This window comes from Pseudochaenichthys georgianus, chromosome 12 (genome assembly GCF_902827115.2).
Source record: "Pseudochaenichthys georgianus chromosome 12, fPseGeo1.2, whole genome shotgun sequence".
Taxonomy (NCBI): Eukaryota; Metazoa; Chordata; class Actinopteri; order Perciformes; family Channichthyidae; genus Pseudochaenichthys; species Pseudochaenichthys georgianus.
In genome coordinates this window covers 9,863,378-9,883,802 of record NC_047514.1, presented here as the reverse complement: position 1 = coordinate 9,883,802, position 20,425 = coordinate 9,863,378, and the positions used below count along the sequence as shown (strand labels likewise).

Genomic DNA, 20,425 nt, shown 5'->3' with positions numbered 1-20,425 from the left:
CACATCCAGTCATTGATTTGTTCAATGCACTTACTCAGTGTTTGAATTGGAGCATAGTCTCCTGGTGAAATTGTTACATAAATGTGTGTGTCATCCGCATAGCTATGGTAACTTATTTTGATTAAAGCCACTTCCACTATTTATACTGCTATCACTATTGCTTTCGGTCTGCACACTGCAGATGTATTTATGTGTTTATAGTGTGGCAATTTAGTTAGCTCCATTAGATTAAAAAAAGTTGATCTAGTGTTGAGTTACACTGTAAATACTATGCCTTGCTCATTTTAGAAAGACAAAGGTTATTATGAGGCCAACACTTCTCCTGTTAAGAACCCATCATGAGGATTTTCTGTATATGCTTTGAACCTCTTTTCTGCTTTAAAAGGCGATCTGTGACAAATCATCTAATAATAATTCCACATTAGCCTTTTGACCGTGAAACGATAAGTAACAGACATCAGAAGACTGCACTCTTTCAGCACCGCTGTGACAAAGTGGTCTGAGTATCTTCCCATGTAATTGATACATCCCTTGTTCAAAAACAAGGCAATTGGCAGGACTTTCAAGAAACTGCTCTCTGCCGCTTTATGTTTTATGACACCTCCCCCTCGTGTTCATGTTTGGTACAACAGCCAAGAGGAGTATGAGAGGGTGGAGCTCCACCTCACTGCTGAAAGGCACAGGTACACATTTCTTTAAAGTCTCTAAGCCACAGCCAGGAAAGCATGTCGAGGCTATAGGTGTTCAATAGTCAAGCAGCCAGATGTTGCTGTTCACTAAAGGCAACTTAGATTATACGGGCATTACTAACAATGAGGAGTTTTGTGGCCGGTCTGCTCCTGCTGATTTCTGCAGGACACGTTTATGGAGGTAAGGCACTTTGCAGATGGGACACCTTTTTTTCCTAACTGTGATGCAAAAGGTAAAACTCAGCATGATTATGCTATAACATGATGGTTGAATGACTTGCAAAATAGTGGTCCTCATAAAACCATGAAAATCCTTAGTTTTAAATGGTTGTTTATTATTATAGTTTTTAATATAAGGCTTCAGGAAACTCATTCTCTTTTAGATACAAATTATTGTTCATGCAGTATTATATGTATGATTTTGATGAGGTTAAATTGTGTCTATATCAGTGGGCAGCTTAATGTTAAAGCCCTCGGATACAGTTTGGTTTATGAGATAGAGTTTACTATAGTGAGGTAATGTAATCAAAATAACAAAACAGTGTCATCTTTATCATGTTGTTCCTCATTCTTCATTTCAATATACATGGCAAGTCAGTTTTCATTTAACTCGAAGTGTGTTTCTTAATCCACACACTTATGTAGGAGTCTTACTAAATCAAATCTAAAGAATTGCCATTGACATTCCTAATTGAACACAAGTTGCTGCATGTGGAGCATTGCAGGGCAGTCAGCATTGCTTCAGAGAGTCCTACATGTCTTCATCCCTACACCTACTCATTACAGCGCATTACCTGCATTCACATTTAAGGGAGATTATTATTAATCCAATGTTAACTGGTGTCATATGCAGATTAGGGAGGGATGGACAGGCGCTGGTTATACTGACCGGGTTTATAGGCTTTACACTGAGCGGCATGCTAGTACTTCCCTCTGGGACAAGCCCTATAAGACATATTTTAATAATAAATTAAACATAAACATTTGTTGCAGGCAGTGCAAACTGCACATGGCGTCTTTTTGAGTTATTCATCAATCAAATGTTTCAGCTTCCTTTTTTTCCCTAAGGACTTGAGATAATTATATTCAGATAATTGTAGGAATCTGATGAATGAGACACTCACAGACACAATTCTATGTTGTGTTCAGTCTCACTGCCACTCTATACTGCTGTACTGTTTTGAGAACTTTAAAGAGTGTTTAGAGTCAGATACACACATACACTCTTTGACCTCCATTTGCTGTGTAAACTTGTTTCCATTTTAACTGAGTGCACCAATACCGATGTAGGTCAAATCAGATGAAATCCAGAACGCTGTTCTACTGCTTTTTCCTTCACACGTGTGAGTGGTGGGTTCACTTGCCTCACTCTTAAATGCCAGCATACCGTAATTACATACAGACACTGTTTTAAAACACTACATGAAAAAGTGTTGATAAGTTGTAGCTATGAGTACAGGGCTTTAGAAAATGTGTGTAATGACTCAAGGCATAACAATGGATAAACAGTTGGTTGGTGAGCTAATTTCATCCAGACAAATGCATCTCACTCGTTATTCAGGGTTCATGTTTCCCAAATACTGTGTCATTTCGGAGACCCCATTCCTTTTCCTCTTTCTCTGACTATTTCATATACCTTACACCAACTAATGACATTGTTTTTGCTTTAACAGCAGTAATGGAAGAATAGTTGTACAACTACATTTCCAACCTATGTCATCTGGGTCAACACTGATGTCTAATTAGCATTAGACCATTTCAGGATGACCCGCTCCAGAATGCATTAGTTGTCATTAATTGAATTTGGATAGCAGTTTTAAAGTGCAGTGTAGCAAGCCAGTCAATACAGATACGTGATGTGCATTCGCTGGGATAATGGCTTTGGTCACCACATTTTCATTTAAATGTTTTGGATGTTTTGGTTTACAGATATAAGAATGTAATTTTTAAAAAAATAAAAAGATGCCAGTTGAGATGACTGACTGGAATAGCTTTTTCGGAGAAAATTGGAACCTTGATGGCAAACTACTTCTCAATCTCACATGTCTTTTCGTTCATTGCGGTAGTGTCGTTCTACGGTGATGGCTATGTACACCTGCGGACAGTGGAGACATCCATTCAGACGTTTCTTCATGTACGATTTCGAACCACCGATCTGGCCGGCCTGCTGTTTTTGGCAGCTGGACGCAAAGACTTCCTACTGCTGGAGCTGATCTCTGGCCGCCTGCAGGTAGGTTTAATAATTTTAGGATAGTAGCATCATAGATGTCTAACAACAAGCAAGATGTGTGTATTCTTCATTTGCAAGAAAACAAGTATTATGACAGTTTTCAGGGAAAAAACATTTGGATTTCAGCATGAATACAAATTAGTCAAACTAAAAGGTGTCCAGAGGCTGTCACCTCCATAACCTCACACCTTAACAACAGGAGGAAATATTTGCCCCTTGGGCAATTTTGGCTCATATAAGTTGGCATTTACTATCCTTTGGAGAGGCAGAGAGAGGCCTGAAAACACACAGCTTGGTGTCAGATTGCTGCAAGAAAGAAAAAAATATCCCCCTGGCAATTTCAGAACAAGTTCCTTCACGACCAACGTCAAGTGAGAAGACCGCAATGGTTTATTGAAAACTCCAAGTACATTGAAAAGGAGCTGTTTATGAAAGAGTTTGGTTGCATTTATGTGGAAAAGCCTTTGATCTACAGTTAACAACATGTTGATTCTCACCATGTTGTGGTTTTCTTTGATGTGTTCGCAGCTCTTTGTCTTAATAATTCAAGTCTGTATTGTAAAATAAAATTAAAAGACTTGCATTTAATGTGTCTTGGTTATCACTTTTAATTATTTTTTTTCATCACTCTATCTTTCACTCCCTCCCCCATCATCCCTCAGGTACGTCTGGACCTGGGCTCTGGTGAGCGTTCACTTTGCTTAGAAAAGGACATGTATCTCAGCGACATGGCGTGGCACTCTGTAGAGCTGACCCACAACGGGCATTTTGTCAACTTGACAGTTGACCAAAACTCTCATGCCAGCATGCAAATGCCAGGCCCAGATATCGAGCTCAGTGTTGAGGATGGGCTTTTTGTTGGCGGGGCAGCCGAACTGAACCACCCATACCTTCTCAACAACACCACTGGGTTTAAAGGTTGCATAGACAAAGTTGTGTTTAATGAACATAACCTATTTTCCACCCTAAAGCCTTATTCTGGGTATAAGAGCATCCATAAGGTATCACAGGGCTGTACTGCACAGTTTTCTGCAATAGAAGATTCTCTCAGCTTTTTCAGCTCCAAAGCTTTTATATCTCTGCCACCCTGGGAGGGGCCACATGAGCTGTTGTTTGAGTGTGAATTGTCCCCATCTGCCACAGAAGAATATGGCGTTGTCCTATATAGCTCTGCCAAGAAGGGAGGGTTTGTTGCAATTGAGATTAGAGATGGTAACATGGTGGCAACGGTCGGAAATGGAGATGGGAGTAAGCTTGAGTTGCGTTCTCTCACACATGTTAACCGCAACCGCACCTGGTACCCTGTACAGCTGCATCTGTTGCCCAGCAGCGTCCAGCTGAAGGTGGGAGAGGAGTTGGTCAAGGTCAACCTCAGTCTGGAGCTCCAGGTCATCCAGCTCAGAGGGCCTCTCTTTCTGGGAGGGCTGGACAAAGAAGCCCGGGAAGAAGCAAGGCAAGCTGGGCTGATGTCCGCAGTGCCTGGGGGTCAACTAGCTGGGCAAGCAAGCTCCTTTAGAGGCTGCCTCAGAGAAATTAGGGTGAACACTCAAATAATGGGCCTGCTTAATGCTACAGTGACCAAAGACGTTTCTCTGGGCTGTGAGACAGGGCCAGATCCAGAAGCATTGACCACCACCCACCAAACAGATCGTCCCCAATTTGATGTTACAACCCCACAATCAATAACCAACAACAAGAAGAACCAGAACTTTCTGTCGCTGAGAAAGCTAGAAGTTGTGGAGGGAGGCCGGGCACCACTGGAACCCAAACATATAAAGGTAGGACTGGTTGTCTCCTGCTGATCTGTTCATCTAGTTTTCACTAAGACAAAATTACCAATATAAAGTTAGTTCCTATTTGCTCTCCGTTCTAGGTTAATCTGGATTTTCAAAAATGGGGCATTCATCCATCCCAGATGATGTTTCTTATTGAGAGGCAGCCTGCCCACGGCCAACTGCAACTGGACCTCAGTCCTGACCCCGATGGGATGCTGGACAAAGGGCAGGCAAGGACTATCACGACAGGAGCAGAGGAGGTTGATCGGACATTTAATATGCTGGACCTGTGGCAGGGCCGAGTGATGTACGTTCACGGTGGGTCAGAGGACCAGCATGACTTCTTCATTTTTTCAGTCTTCTCCAGCAATAAGAAGGCACTTCCTGTGTTTCTAAAGGGAAACCGCCTGTATCGGTTTGACATCAGCATCAGTCCTGTTAATGATGCGCCCGTGCTCAGCCTACCGGCGGGGAACCTTTTTACTGTGCTGGAAAGGTCCAAACGACAGGTATGTAGAGCAGAACTCCCGGATGCTCTGTGTAAGAGTGTTATTGTTACAAAATGAAAATCAATATTTCCACAATGTCTCCAGCTAACACTAGATGTGCTGAGGGTGTCAGACCCTGACAGCAGTCCTGAAGACCTGGTGTTCAGCTCCCTGGGAAATCTCAAAAATGAGATTGGACACCTTGAGCATCAGGATAACCCCGGCAGGTCTGTGCTATGGCTTCTGATACACATCAATGGATGATAGATTTCAATATTGACTTTCAACAATGATTCAAATCAGGGTTATGGAACAAAACATGGAATTTTAACAGGAATGCATCTATCTTTCAGGGCAGTTAACTTGTTCTCCTTGAATGATCTAAAGGAGGGTAGGATCAGCTTTGTCCACACTGGGGTTCCCACATCCCGTCTGGCATTCAGGGTCAGCGACGGGCTGAACGTAAGTTATGTACTGGCTTGCCCAAGATGCAATAAACCCATAATCTGTAACAAAAAGTATGTGAAATATAGAGTTACAGTTAAGTGTTTTTTATCCATGCTAGTGGCCTAAGGAATGACTATCCAGAAACATTTCTCAAGATCTACTGGATAGTATGAATCCCATTATCTTTACTGATTCCCTGACATTTCCTCTGGCATCACCACTAGGTTGGCATTTGTGGGTTACATTACATTTTCATTTAGCTGACACTTTAATATAGAGCCACTAACAATCAAGCTGGAATATCATGACAACAATTGATGCCGTAAAATGTGGTACATTCACAGTTATCTAAGATGAATTGTTATCACTTAAAGGTCTCATGTCATGGCCATTTCTACTGATCATATTTCCATTGTTGAGGTATACTAAAATAGATTTATATTGCGCAATTTTCCAAAATCGCATTGGTTTCTCATACTGCATCTCTGTATAGTATGTGTATTCACTCTCTGTCCTAAACGGCTTGTTGGAACTCCTGCCCCCCCCCCCCCCCTCCCTATGAGCCCAGTGGCCATCTGCGAGACAGCGAGACACAGCGAAACCCAGCCCGAACACACACACATACCCGCAGCCTGGCTGGGAGTTTGTGTGTGTGCTCACACACCGACTCACAGCACAGTGAGGAGAAATCGGCGGAGCTGCAGCTGAGAAAAGATTGAGTGTGTGTGTGTGAGGAAGTCTTAAGACTTAACGTAACTGCTCCGCGGACGTAACGTAACAGCTCCATGGATTAGTCCATTTGGACCAATGGTTCCATTTGGGTATGGGCACGTCACTGTACCCAGGAAGAAAAAGAGAAATCTCCAACGAGGCGTTCTGGGGCAGCATTGACAGGTATTTTCTGTGTTAGACTTTTATTCGCTACAGGGTGTACTTTGAGGGTTTGTGAGTTGCAGACCGTTTACATGCAGAAAAACCTTCATAACACACAAGGGGACGGGTAATAACCGGAAAAGCATGACATGGGACCTTTAAGTGATCCACTAACTTTCCATAAATTGCAATCAATTGTTTGCCAAACTAACGACATTACCATATCTATGATTCTATCCTCACAACTAGTGTTTCTTTATTCCTTCCACAGTTGAGCAACACAGTCGTTTTGAGGATTATGGCAGTGCCACTTGAACACAAACTGGTGAATAACACCGGACTGGAGGTGAACCAAGGCGGTGCTTCTATCATCACAACCAATCACCTTGCAGTACAACTTAATGTGGATAATCAGGGAATAGAAATTCGCTATGACATCATTGAGTTGCCACAATATGGTGAGCTCCAAAGGCTGCACTCAAGTGGCGACTGGAAACCGACAACTTCCTTCTCTCAGAAGCTTCTAAAGAAAGAACGGATTCAATACCTCAACACTTACCATGGTCTTCAGACACAGAGCAACGTTACTGATTACTTCAGATTTAAAATCAGCATCAGGTCCTTAGCTACCACAGAGGATATTGTACTAATCAAGGTACGGTGGATCCAATTTAAGGTCACACGCAGTAAGATGGAGATCAACGGTGTTCAGACTTCTGTTGTAACTCCTGAGGACCTCTATGGGATTTCTAAGGGTGTTAAACTCAATGAGAGTGACCTCTACTTTAAACTCCTCACAGTACCAAAGAAAGGGCAGCTATTCCTCGACAACAAAGCTCTACAAAGAAACTCAACCTTCAGCCAAAAGAATATCACAGATGGCTTGGTGAAGTATGAGCTCTTCAACACGCTGCAGGATGACACACGAGACACGTTAAGTTTTCAGCTGTTTTCAACACATGCCAACTCAATAGCTTACGACTTCAGAATCAACATCAATGCAGAGTCAAATGCCATCACTGTTTTAAACAAAGGCCTTTCAACCCTGGAAGGAGGCAGTAAAGTCATCAGCAAAGATATGCTGTTCACTCACACGGCAAGTAACCGTGAGGTTCAGTACAGCATCACTGTGAGCCCAAGGCACGGCCAGATAAGAAGGATCAACCTTTCAAACGCAAGTTCCATAAACGACAACATTGTGACATTCATAAATCAGGATATCATTGAGGAGAGGATCATGTACGTTCACGACGACAGCGAGACTAAGCAGGATTCTTTCACTTTTAACATTATGGTTTACAAACCGCACAAATGGACCAATAAGAAGGAGGACAGAATCAGAGCAGAACACACCTTCAATATCTCTGTGAATCTTGTCAACGATCAGAGACCTTTCAGGGTTGTCGATAAAGTTTTCCATGTAGCCCGCGATGGGCAGAGGTTGGTGATGTTGAATGACCTCCGTTTCCGGGACGATGACTCCGACTTTGAGGACAGTTGGTTGGTGTACACGAGGAGGGGGATTCCAATGGGAGACCTGGTGCTAGCAAGTGATACCAGTCACAAGCTCTACGAGTTCACACAACAGGACATCGAGCAGGTTAGCACTTAGCAATTTAACCAACATAAATGTGGTCATCTGGGTTGTAGAATATTTGGAATCACAAAGTCAGAGGTTAGTCTTCAGATGTTGTTGTCAAGGTAAATGCCCTCCTGTGTCTCACTTAATATAGCTTAGAAGCATCTCGAATTTGACCTCTGGATATTCTATGTTTTTTGTTTGCTAATGTTTTTTTGTTTGCTATCGTTTCCTCTTCTTTTCTCTCCTCTCAGAAAAAAGTGTTGTTTGTCCACAAAGGAGTGAGTTTTGGGCGTTTTGTGCTCTTCGTATCGGATGGGAAACATTATGTTTCAACACTGCTGGAGGTGATTATACGTTTTACGCACATTATGTATTTGATGTTTTTCTTTATTTATACTTTTCAGTGATGTTGGGCAATTAAACTCTTAGATATTGATATAATTAGTAGTATTGTGAGAATTGTGATGGTTTCCTTTAGCCAGTAAATTAGAGCTCATACTACGACTGCTTTGCTGGTAATTAAATATCAGCATTTTTGTGTTAAAATAAGTAATTAATGATATTTGCAATGTGATGGCTGACTGCTGTTGTAAGACTTTAGTTTCTGACTGTGTTGTGTAGGTGATGGCGCAGGATCCATACATTCATGTCGAGAACAACACAGGACTCATTGTCCAGCGAGGCGGGATCATGATCTTAACCTCCGCTAATCTCAGCATCTTTAGCAACATGGACATCCGAGACCCACAGGAAGTTGTATTTGAGGTCTTCCTTCCCCCTAAACACGGAAGTCTCTGCTTTACGGATGGAGATTGTGAGACCGTAACAGAAGCAGATGCACTTACAGCATTCACCCAGCAAGATTTGGTGGTAGGGCGACTAGCGTATCGCCATGGTGGCAGCCATGAGTTGTCAGACGGGTTCAACGTGACAGTAAAAGCAAGGGAAAATGACCCAGAGAGGCGACTGCACAGAAAGACGAGGGAGATACGTCTTGACATCGGAGTGAAGGTAAAAATCTACCTGGAGGGACACCAGAGGTCACCAACTGTCATAAGTAACCGTCCAGTGGTGGTGGCAGAGGGACAGAATGTTTCTATTAGCAAGGAGCACCTAGAGGTAAGCCAATAAAAAAGAAGACGACTCATGGAAAACTTGGTGGTCACTTTCCAGCCTGTATTTGTTTTTATTTTGCAAACTAAGTTACTTGAAAATCTAGGAATATATTCAATAACAGTTTTATTGCCTGTCAATGTAATGCCTTTGTGGGAATTGAATGTATGTAATAGACTGCTCACCTGGTCATATATCTTACAAGGTAGACCTTCAAAGTAGACAAATTCCTACTACTTATTCGGTCGATAGTAAGATATAAAGATCTGGACCCAGGCAAGAAAATGGCACTTTTACAATTCCAGCTATATCATAGGATTTTCCATTTCTATACAGATAAACTGATTTTTGTATATAAGAAGTTCAATGTAATGTTATAACTATGTTCTGTTTTGTGTAAACAGGTGGTTCATGAGGACAGCCAGCCCTCAGAGATAGTATTTACTGTTCAATATCCTCCCACCTGGGGCTTTCTTCAGCGTTATCCCTCCGACGACCACCAGGAACACAGTGGAGAACAGCAGCACCTATATCAAGTACAGTCAACTGTAGAGTGGTGGAGTCATTGCACACAATTCTGATTCATTTACGACTCCCCCAAAAGGAGATATGGCACAAACTCAGGCTCTTTGCAATGCAAAAAAACCCTGTCAACACTGAAACTCTATTTTACAAAAGCTCCATTTTCAGTTATCCATAGTGCCATAGGTAGGGTGTGGATGAAACAGTAAAACGCATAGAAATAATATAACTGTACATATAGGCGTGTTCTAGGCCTGAGACTTTCAGAACTTCTAATAAATATAAACTTTCCTGAAAACAATGTATACAAACTTTAGACTTACAAACTGGCCCTCAAAAGTTGCACAAGTTGTACACAGGACCAGCAACTTGATAACTTGTTCTGCTCTGTTCCTCCATGCAGAACATCAGAGAACAGCCAACAAATGTATTCAGCCAGACGGACCTTAACCAGGGATTGATCCTCTACCATCAGCAGGCTGCAGGACACACCAACGACTCCATTCTGCTAGAGGCAACCAACGGGGTCACAAAGGTCGGACCTATCAGCCTGGAGATCGACATCATCCCTATCCTGCTCCCTCTACAGGTACTGAATACATGTCTAGATGTTAGATGACCTTGAAAAAAAAAACAGGGAAAGAGAAAGAAATCCATCTTCCCAAAAACAGGGTTACCTAAAAGAGGTATCAATTTATCATGTAGCTAACTTCTTTAACCAGTCAATCAAAACTTTATCGATATCTAGGTGTCTTACTTAACCCTTGATGAGGGGTCGTCCCTGTCCCTGACCTCTGACATCATCAAGGTGGCCAATCATCACTTCTCAGGGATGAACTTCCTGTATCAGCTCATCGTTCCACCGCGACACGGACACTTGGAGCACAGCCGGATCCCGGGCATGCCCATCACTGCTTTCACTCACACTGAGGTTTGGCTTAACACACATACAGACATGACACATTTTCAACTTTTTATTTGCTCTCTTGTTTTTTTGAAAGGGGTAATTAGGACGTTTTATTCCGATACAAGTATTTAGGTATGATCTAATAAAGGTATGTTTACTAAGAATGCACATTTCTCAAAGCAGCAATAAATGGGAGAGTTGGGTATTTCTAGTAGATAATTGATTTGGAAACAAAAACTATTTTTTCAACAGATTAAACAGGGAAAGTTCATCCCTTATATAAAATGTTAACTTCTGTTTCCAGGTGGAACATGAGTACATCTTCTATATCCATGACGGCAGCAACACACTGAGGGACAACTTCACCATTACAGCCAATCAGACGGAAATCAGGAAGCACAGTCTACCCTGCACCGCTCACATCTACGTCACACCTGTCGATGACGAGACTCCTGTGGTTACAACTAACAAGGGTCTGAAGGTGAGACACGTTGATTGGAAGTAGACATGGCAATCATTTTCAGCCTAAATGAGGGGTTCTCTTCTGCATTGCCTTTTGTTATGCCCCTTTCACACCAACGCGGTTCCAGGGCCGGTTCGGAGCTGGAGCTTGAAAAGCACCGGTTTTTCCTGTTCATACCGCAGCGGTTCGTTCCGGTTTGTTTCAAGCACCAAAAAGTTGTCGGTCTATCTAGAAAAAAGCAAGCACCGCATATGTCACGCTTACGTGGGAGGCGGGGGCAGGGGCAGGATCAACCTCTAACAACAACAAAAAGCCTAACCTAACCTAACTGTAATGTTGTTTTTATAGGCAATCATTTAAGCTTTGTTAGTTCCAGGTTTAATATGTGCAATAAGTTAATTTCAATACGTTTTGCAAACATTGAACCAGTCCGGCCCTCGACTAGTACCGATTTTTTTATTTTGTGTAACTGTGTAAGACCTTTTGAATGTAGCATGTAACTACTGTAAAGTTGGTAGTAAAGTCGTCCCATTTCTTCCATTTCATTTTGACAGCAAAACCAAAACGAGTAGCGCTTCAATACAATCGGCCATTGTTGTTGTTGTTGATGTGAGGGGTTTCTGCTAGGGATGCACGATATTGGTTTTTTGAAACCGATACCGATACCGATAACTTCCTGCTTCTCAAGACCGATACCGATAACCGATAATAAAAATTAAAATTACGCCACTAATTATTTTAACGCGATTAACGCATGTGTATTTTTTTTCCTCGGCCGCCCCGTAGCTTCAGAGCGCATCGAGTTTAAAATACCATCTACAAGCTGATGCTGACAGCCCCGCTCCTGCCGCCCGCTTGTGGCAGACCACACTTCCACGCTCACCGGCAGGCACCGACTGGCCATCTGGAGGACCGGGAGGGTGTGTGTACGTGTGGTCCGAGCGAGCAAGAGAGAGACCTTACGTGCATTGTTGTTGTTAGCATCTGGTGCTAGCTAGCTGCGCTAACGGATATAAGGAGCTGTTTAAATGAAAACAGAGGAGCGCTCTATCCACACAACTGCGCCGAGCACTTGACTTTATGCAGGAAGCAGACAGCGGGACATTGTACGAAAAGTCAGCACACTCAGCAACATGATTGCAGCGTCCAGGCAGCTCCGGTTCGAGCATATGCCTTGAGTTGCACATAGCTCCAACGTGCGCTCGCAGACACACACACACACACACACTGTATTGTATTATTGTCTTCGTACGCTTTTAACACACCATCGTAGCGATGGCGATGTTTCAGGTGACTGATCAGGTTCGAAGTATTAGGGAGCGCTGGATTTGTGAAGAACTCCCCTCTTCCTAAACCACTAACACCACAGTACTGGCAAAACGGGAGGAGCCGAGTGAAAAACAAGCGCCCCTCATCCCAATCCACCCACACCGCAGGATCTTTTTCTTTTTTTTTACCCAAAAAATATATTGTATATTATCGGGGATATTAATACTGTTATCGGTTTATCGGGATGACGTCATAATTCGGACCGATAATTATCGGGCCGATAATTATCGTGCATCCCTAGTTTCTGCGCGGTTTGGCTTTATGAAGCAGGCACGCAAACGGTTACGTCATGACGCAAACGATGACGCATTGACGCAGCACCAGTCGGGCTCTGAGCAGTGTGAACAGAGGGGGAGCTGAACCGAAGAACCGGTTCCGAACCAGAAAAGCTCTAGCATGGAGCTAGAACGGGAAAAGCCTTGGTGTGAAAGGGGCATTAGTGAATATAGGCTCAATAGTATATAGTACTTAAATGTGTATGAATGAACCATTTATTGGGAAATATGTTGAACTAGACCAGTAGATTAGTTAGATAGAAACCATGCTCTTTAGTCTTTAAAAATGAACAACTGTACGATAAAAATGAAGCTACTGTATTGAGCCAGCAGGCTATTAGCTTAGCATTAAGTAAATCCACAACTTATTGATTCTACATTTCTGCTTGTACACATACTAAACAAACTAAATATAACTGCTCACTTTAGAAAACTTAGAGGGTCTGGTAGGTGGATTTATTTACCCTTTAACAAAACCTGGCTAGCTGATTGACCTTGTTTTCAGTCTTTATGCAAGAGTATAGCGGTAATTTCTTTAACAATTTAAGTTAAATGCATGTATATGTGCTTGAAACTCTGTGAAGAGCACCGGTTCTCCTCACGCTTACAGTACAGTGTTGTCCATGATATGTGTAGCCTTTATGTTTTCAACCTCACAACTGTCACAGCACAATTCCCCTGCAGTACATTAACAGACTCTTTTGTGGGAGGAAATCCAGTTTCTGAAATGCAAACTTAAAAACTATTTTGATGTTCTTTTATTTTTACGGCCCTCCACCACATTAACCTGGAGTCATCGAATACAGATCTTAAGCAGTTTCTCCATCTCATCACCGTCACCACCGCTATGCTAATGGCCTTCTACATCTAGCATAGCATACAGACATTAGAGTGGGATTGATCGCCTTATCTAATTCTAAACTTGTTTTCATTGCTAAGGTCAATTGTCTTCCTTTCCCTTCAATCTTCCCTCAGGTTTGGGAGGGTTCAGTGACAGAAATAACAACAGATGATCTCAGTGCAGAGGATTCGGACACACCCGAGCCGGAGCAGCTGGAGTTCGTCGTCACACCGCCCAGCAGCGGCCACCTGGCCCTGAAGAGCGCCCCGTCCAGACACATCCTGAACTTCACCCAGAATCACATTCAAACTGGACAACTGATGTTTGTGCACAGTGGCGAGTATACTTTTTCTATTTAGAGATGGCTATGTCTTCAAGAGGAATTTGTCTGTAAGAAACAAAAAATGAAGTCCTCTGCTTTCTTGACATTGACTCTTTTCTTGTGTAGGTGCTTTATCAGGTGGCTTTCACTTCCAGGTAAACGACGGTGTGAATGTTGCACCTCGCCAGATCTTCAGCACAGCTGCCCACTCCCTGGTCCTCACTCTGAAGAGAAATCATCCCCTGCAGGTTTCCCCAGGTACAGTTTTCAAGACCTAAACCCTTTTTTGATTTCAAGTGTTAATTAGTTTAATAGCTTCATTCCAGCTATTGTTATTGATACAATGGGATCTGAAAAGATAAGCTAAATGTTGTGCAGTTATATAGAAAAGACACTGGGTGGCAACATTATTCTAAGAATTAAGCTGCTTTTTCCCCTGCCTACACAAACAGGTTATAATCCCTCTGTACCAAGTTAGATTGATAGGGCCACTTTCCTCTTATAAACACACACTTATAAGCAGTCTCACTCGTCAAGGTTACATAGATGAAGCTGTTATTCTGATGGAATGGAACATTTAATATTGTAGTTGCTGTTTTTCCTGTTTCAAGATCTTTAAGATTAACGTGTTTTTTGGTACGTTTAGGGAAAATTACTTACTTGTTTTTAGCGCTTCTTAGAGCCTTTTATGACTGTTTGAACAGGAAGCATGGTGATGTTTATTGTATAATTTAACCAGGACAATTTACTCTCTGTTTTCAAGCTTTTTCTCTCTCACAATTTTTTCCCAACTTTAAAGGCTCTGTGACACAAGTATCTGAGCTAGAGCTTCAGGCCGTGACCAACGATATCAGAGACACCAGAAGAAGCCACTCGGTGGTATTTGCAGTCACTGCTCTTCCCAAACTTGGCAGCCTGGTTAGACGTATGCCTGACAACTCTACGCAAAACATTTCCACGTTCACACAAAGCATGGTAGGGAAGTTTGTGTCTTCGCAACAAAGAAAAGCTTTTGTTAACCTGTTAAATTAAATGATGCCATGTCTTCATTTTTTCACTCAGGTGAATGAAGGCGTTATCTTGTACGATCAGAACAAGCCACAGCCAGTTGGATGGTCGGCCGGGGACTCTTTCTCTTTCACCGTGTCCTCTCCTCCTGCTCTCCTTCCTCCACACACCTTCACCATCTCAATCTCCCAACAGCCCAACAAGCATCCTGAGAGCCTTTACAACACCCGACTGCTGAACAACGCAGGTACTGTGTGTGAGCAAAAATCTCTCCATCTTATTTGATATTTATTGTAACACATGGAATATAAGTTCAAATGGACCATGTGAGATGTTTGTTTCCGTCATTCAGGTGCTGTGGTGGCCGAGGGAGGCAGAGTGAAGATTGATAGGTCTAAACTAGATGCCTCCAATCTCCTCTGGAAAGTCCCAGAGCCTCAACGGAAAGAAAACCACATCCTGTACCGCCTGACTTCCCTGCCGCGCCATGGAGCTCTGTCTATAAAGGGTCATAACCTCACCAGGTGCAAAATAAAAAATGTCATTACAGCAATACAGACATTGCATATATCAGAGGTAAAAAAAAGGATGTATTGTCTTTGAATGTGTTAAAATGTCCACAGAGGCAACAGAAAAAAATGATTCTGGTGATCGATTTTCAAAATTCGGATCATTGTTTTTTCTTTACAGGTGAAATAAAATAAACTGAAAATAATTAGCCTGCCAAATATTTATTCTCATGTTGCACATTTTATTTGTACCTGTTTCCTCGATGGAATGTTTTTTTTAAAGACCTGAGAAATAGAATCATTACAAAACCACTTTTTTCAGATTAGGTCTTAAGTTATTCAGTCATGAACACATTAAAGAGAAAAATATTCAAATCAGTTTTATTAAAGAGAAAATAATAAGCAAAATTTTTCTATTTGTCTTTCCACAGGAACCATCCTTATTTCTCCCAGGTCACCCTGAACAAGTTCGGCATCACATACGTCCACGACAACTCAGAGACGACGAGCGACAGCTTCACTCTGCGGGCCTGGGTGGCTCCTTTGCATCACTCTTCCTCCTCCTCAGATTCCTCCTCCTCAGATTCCTCCTCCTTTACCCCCCTCTATTCAGCCCTATCATCCTTATCTGTAAAGGAGAGAGCAGCAGTGACGGAGACGTTTAACATCACCGTGACATCTGTCAACGACCAGCCACCAGCTATCATGAGCACAGCACCGAGTGTGAAGGTCGTAGTCGGAGAGAGAGTCACGATTGGCCCAGAAGATCTGCAGGTGTTTGAAGAGCATGCGTAGCTGCACAACTTTGATTCAAAATGGTTTACTTTGATCAGTTTGGAGATCATTATTTTTATAATTATTTATGAAATCGGTCATTTCTTCTTAAGGATGGGATGAGGAGATTAAAATATTAAACATCCACAGTATTTCTCCAGTTCGTAAGGCTTAAACAATCATCAAGTATATATATGGGATGATGATATAAAGTCTATATCTTTTATTTAAAAAAAAAAAAAAAAAAAAAAAAGATACCAAACAGCCAAAATTCCCCCTTTTTGTTTTCCCTTTTTGTAGTAGCAACAATATTTTGCTATACATGTTATTGTTTTTTTGTGAGTAATTCACTTTAGATTCTAATTCGATCCTGTGATTCTACATGTCCAGGTTGAGGATAATGACACCCCTCCAGAGAAGCTGCACTACCATGTGATCAGAGAGCCCAACAACGGCTACCTGACGCTAGGGAAAGGACCGGAGCCGGTGACCACCTTCACACAGAACGACGTCAACCACGGGCGGCTGCACTTCAAACAGCAGGTGAAGAGGCCATCCGCTGAAGACCTAAATAATTTTTTTCAGAAGTGATGTTTTGTATTGTGATTATGGAATTGCATAACAGCATATGATGAGAACAAGTTTTTGCTTGTCCAAAAAAGTTTAGGGCGCAATAATAGAAATGTGTCATATTTTAAAGAAGAAAAACTCTGGAAATCGTATGTTTTAGTTTTTATTTTATTATATATTTTCCTAATCTTTCAGTTTGTTGTCTTTATAGAATGCTATGATCCTTGTTGGTATGTTTCTTTTATCCACCTTTATCCTGTGTTCCCTCTCTCAGGGAGAACCCTCAACAGGTATTTTCTACTTCAACGTAACCGGTCATCATCTCCCACTCTACAAACTGCTTAGTTTGGAAGTGATAAAACCCTCTGTTTACATGGTGAACAACACTGGCCTGTCATTGGTTCAAGGTAGGACCGCCGTGGTCCTGACAACCAACCAGCTTGCAGCTCACACTCACAGGCAGGCCAACATTACCTACACAGTCACCAAACACCCTCGCCATGGACGCGTCGCTATCAACGACCAGGAAGTCATGAGCTTCAACCACGAGGACCTACAGTTTGGCCGTGTTGTCTATCACATGACTGATCTCAGTGAATCAGAGGACAGCTTCCAAGTCTCTGTGTCAGCGTCGTCCCACAGGGTAGAATTTGGAAATGTGACAGTGCACACGGTGAAGGTAACTGTGCTGCCTCTGGTCTACCTGAGGGAGCCCGTGAGAGTGCCCAGTGGTGTCCCTGTGAAACTGGGGAGGGGCATGATCGATGCATCGGAGCTGGCGAGAATCAGCCGAACCAACCCGGTATTTTGGGTTCTGTCTCCACCAAAACATGGCAAACTAGTCAAGGTAAAGCATTTCATTTAAGCTTCTGAAAATGTTTAAAAGTTGTATATATACAGTTTTTCCTTTTAAGTGTCTAAAAACAACTAGACCTAGAGAAATCTGTGATTTCAAGTTAAAGGTTAGTTTTCAATAGTAAAGTATCCCTTTAATCATGTGTCAGCCTTGTGGTTGTCTGCCAGAAGCTGTATATTATATTTGTATATCCAAGCATATTTTTAGGATACACCTTTTTGATCTTGGTCACTTTTAGCACATTTATTTTAACCAACTGCAGAATTTTAATCGTCGAACAAATAGATTTTAAGTGAACGTAGCTGGCTGTCAAACAGTGTCAGAGAAAGGCTTTGTTAAGTGTTTTTTTACCGGTTTTAATCACAGGTAATGCTGACTGAAATGACACCAGTGGACGCAACCAAACTTCACCTCTTGCTAATTGTTCTGATTGAGAAGCCCTAGTGACGGAAAATTACATATCATGCATTTAAAGAGTAGTGAAAAGTCCTTTCTGTAATCATCTAACTTCCGTTCCCTCTCTTTACAATGTGTCTGTTTCTGCATGCTGCAGATAACCTATGACCCTAACCGAGCTTCAGAGGTACTGAATTCGTTCACATTCAGAGATGTGATGCAAGGCCGGGTCGCCATCGAGGAGACTCTCAGTGATGGTGACAGCGAGCTGCATAATAACAAGTCAGCTGGAGGCCACGCCCCCGCCACATCTCTCAGTGACTCTTTCACCTTCCTGGTGAGAGCTGGAAACGTCCAACCAGCAAAGGGCGAGCTCCACTTCACCATCTTACCCCACCACCATATGCATCATGGTCCAGGCAGTTCAAACACAGACGCTACAGGTCACACAACTACACATCTTCCCACACATAATAAGACTACTATAGGAAGAGCAGGTGAGCGAGGAGGTGATCGAGGGATTTCCACGACGCTCAGCGGGGCCGGGGTGGGTTCACCTCCTCACATTTTGATGCATAAGACCCACAACAGGACACAGCATAAGTTGAGGCCTCACAGCCGCTGGGGGAACCACACCCGCAGTGGGAGTCACAAAGGAAGATCAGGGAGTCATGCAGATGGAGCAGGAGGGGATCATAGTCACACCCCAAAACCCCACACTCCTCCTGTGTCCAAACACGGCCCACCGGCCCCTCCTGACACCCGCCCAGCCCACGTGGAGTTCCTCCCTCGCCCCGCCGCCGACCCTCTCCTCATCATCCTGCCGCTGCTCGCCTGTTTGCTCCTCATCGTAATCCTCGTAGTTTTGATTCTGGTGTTCCGCCGCCGCAGGGAGAAAGACGCCCAGCTGCGGGTCCGGCAGCAGCTCGCCGCGGTGACGTTACCCCCCGAGGGCAGCCCTTACCTGGGCTGGGCGGAGCAGAGCATGGCCATGCCCGCTGTGGTGGTCACCCCCCTCGGGCCTGCTAGCTGCCCCAACTCACCCAGGGTCAAATTAAGTGACAAAAGGAGGAGTCTGGCCCCTGGGATGACCTTCTGGGGGCCTTTCGAAGCAGATGGAGAAGGTGAAGATGAGAATATTGGACCTGATAACATTAATGAAAGAGATAATGTAATGTTGAAGACTCTGAGATCTAGATCCTCTATTCCGACTCTTAAAGACAACCAGTACTGGGTTTGATGGAAGTAATGCAAAGAAAAATTGTGTCTATTTGGTGTGAAGTTAATAAATACACGTACATGCTCTACTTCTGCAGTCCTTTTAAGGCACATCTGACCTGCTTTGAACTTTTAAAATGACAAAAACATGCACATTTGTTTGTAGGAAATGCATAATAGCAATTATATATTAGTCCTTTTCCTGAACCAACTTAAACTGAACAAATATTTAGCTGTGTAGCTGTGAGGAATATAGATTTTTACTTTGAGACTGTGGCTAAAACAAGGAAGTGAAACAGAAATGTAATAAAGCAGAATTTTTAGTTAATTCAAGACTTAGTTTGTAAATGCTGAGAGTTTAGGGTGTCATTCCCCTCATTTACTGACTGCATGCTTTTCAGTTGTCTTTGTCTGGTGTTGCTCAAGGCAGTACGTTTTAAACATGTTATCGGTTTATGATAGTGCATACAGTATTAACAAGTCGTAATGAGATGTAAAGACATAGGTAGCTTTCTTGTGTCATACGTGACCCATTTTATGCAAGCCTCTTTGTTGTCCACTGTGAAATTTTTATTTTAATAAAGGTTATTTCTCTACTTACTGTATGTGTCTCAACCTCAAACACATCAACCTCAGCAATCAAAAGTCAATTGGAGCAAAACAAAGAGTTTTTGAGTCTCATGATCTTCCCCTTACAACATTATTTTGTGTGGCAATATTGTGGTGGAAGGATGGAAGTATTGTTTGTTTTATCATATCAAATGTTAAACCTTTTGGTAACGGATGTTTTTTCTGTCCACTAGATGGTGTTGAGTTTTTCCAGTGAGGTCATAGGTGAAGGGATTGGCAGGAAGTTGGTCAAAACAAAGATGGGAGTCAAACTGCATGATTTGCAGTTGAAAAGAAAGGTAATCAATCAGAGAATATGATATAGTAATATTCAGCATACCGCAAACACGGGGGCCCACTCAGCTTACTACAAAACCTTGTCATGTTTATTAAGGTTGGTTTCAGTAATGTATGTGTATGTTAATGTTTCAAATTACCAGTCTGACTGGCATGCACCCCTGCTTGGATGCTGTAAAACATGGTTTGATTACTTTTAGAAATGTAAAGTAATAGCTCAGATAACCAATCATTTTAAATAGAATAAAACTCTAGAGAGGATCAAATGAAAACATGGAGGAGGCGGAGAGGAAGAGGCAGGCCTGAATAATGGAGGGCCAGCGCCTGCAGTA

The 20,425-nt window shown here is 42.6% G+C and overlaps 1 protein-coding gene across 1 annotated transcript; it reads left to right on the top strand.

Moving 5' to 3' along the window:
• Positions 1–812: 812 nt before the first annotated feature.
• On the top strand, positions 813–19,725 carry LOC117456548 (chondroitin sulfate proteoglycan 4-like). Its single transcript, XM_034096475.1, has 23 exons — positions 813–870; positions 2,756–2,919; positions 3,582–4,697; positions 4,793–4,889; positions 4,944–5,203; positions 5,288–5,409; positions 5,536–5,644; positions 6,774–8,102; positions 8,336–8,428; positions 8,706–9,203; positions 9,602–9,733; positions 10,123–10,308; positions 10,468–10,650; positions 10,931–11,107; positions 13,669–13,870; positions 13,983–14,114; positions 14,656–14,831; positions 14,919–15,111; positions 15,217–15,388; positions 15,805–16,147; positions 16,538–16,690; positions 16,992–17,564; positions 18,127–19,725. The coding sequence occupies exons 1-23, from the start codon at positions 813–815 to the stop codon at positions 19,207–19,209; spliced, it is 7,551 nt and encodes a 2,516-aa protein (XP_033952366.1). The 3' UTR covers positions 19,210–19,725.
• The last annotated feature ends 700 nt before the right edge of the window (positions 19,726–20,425 follow it).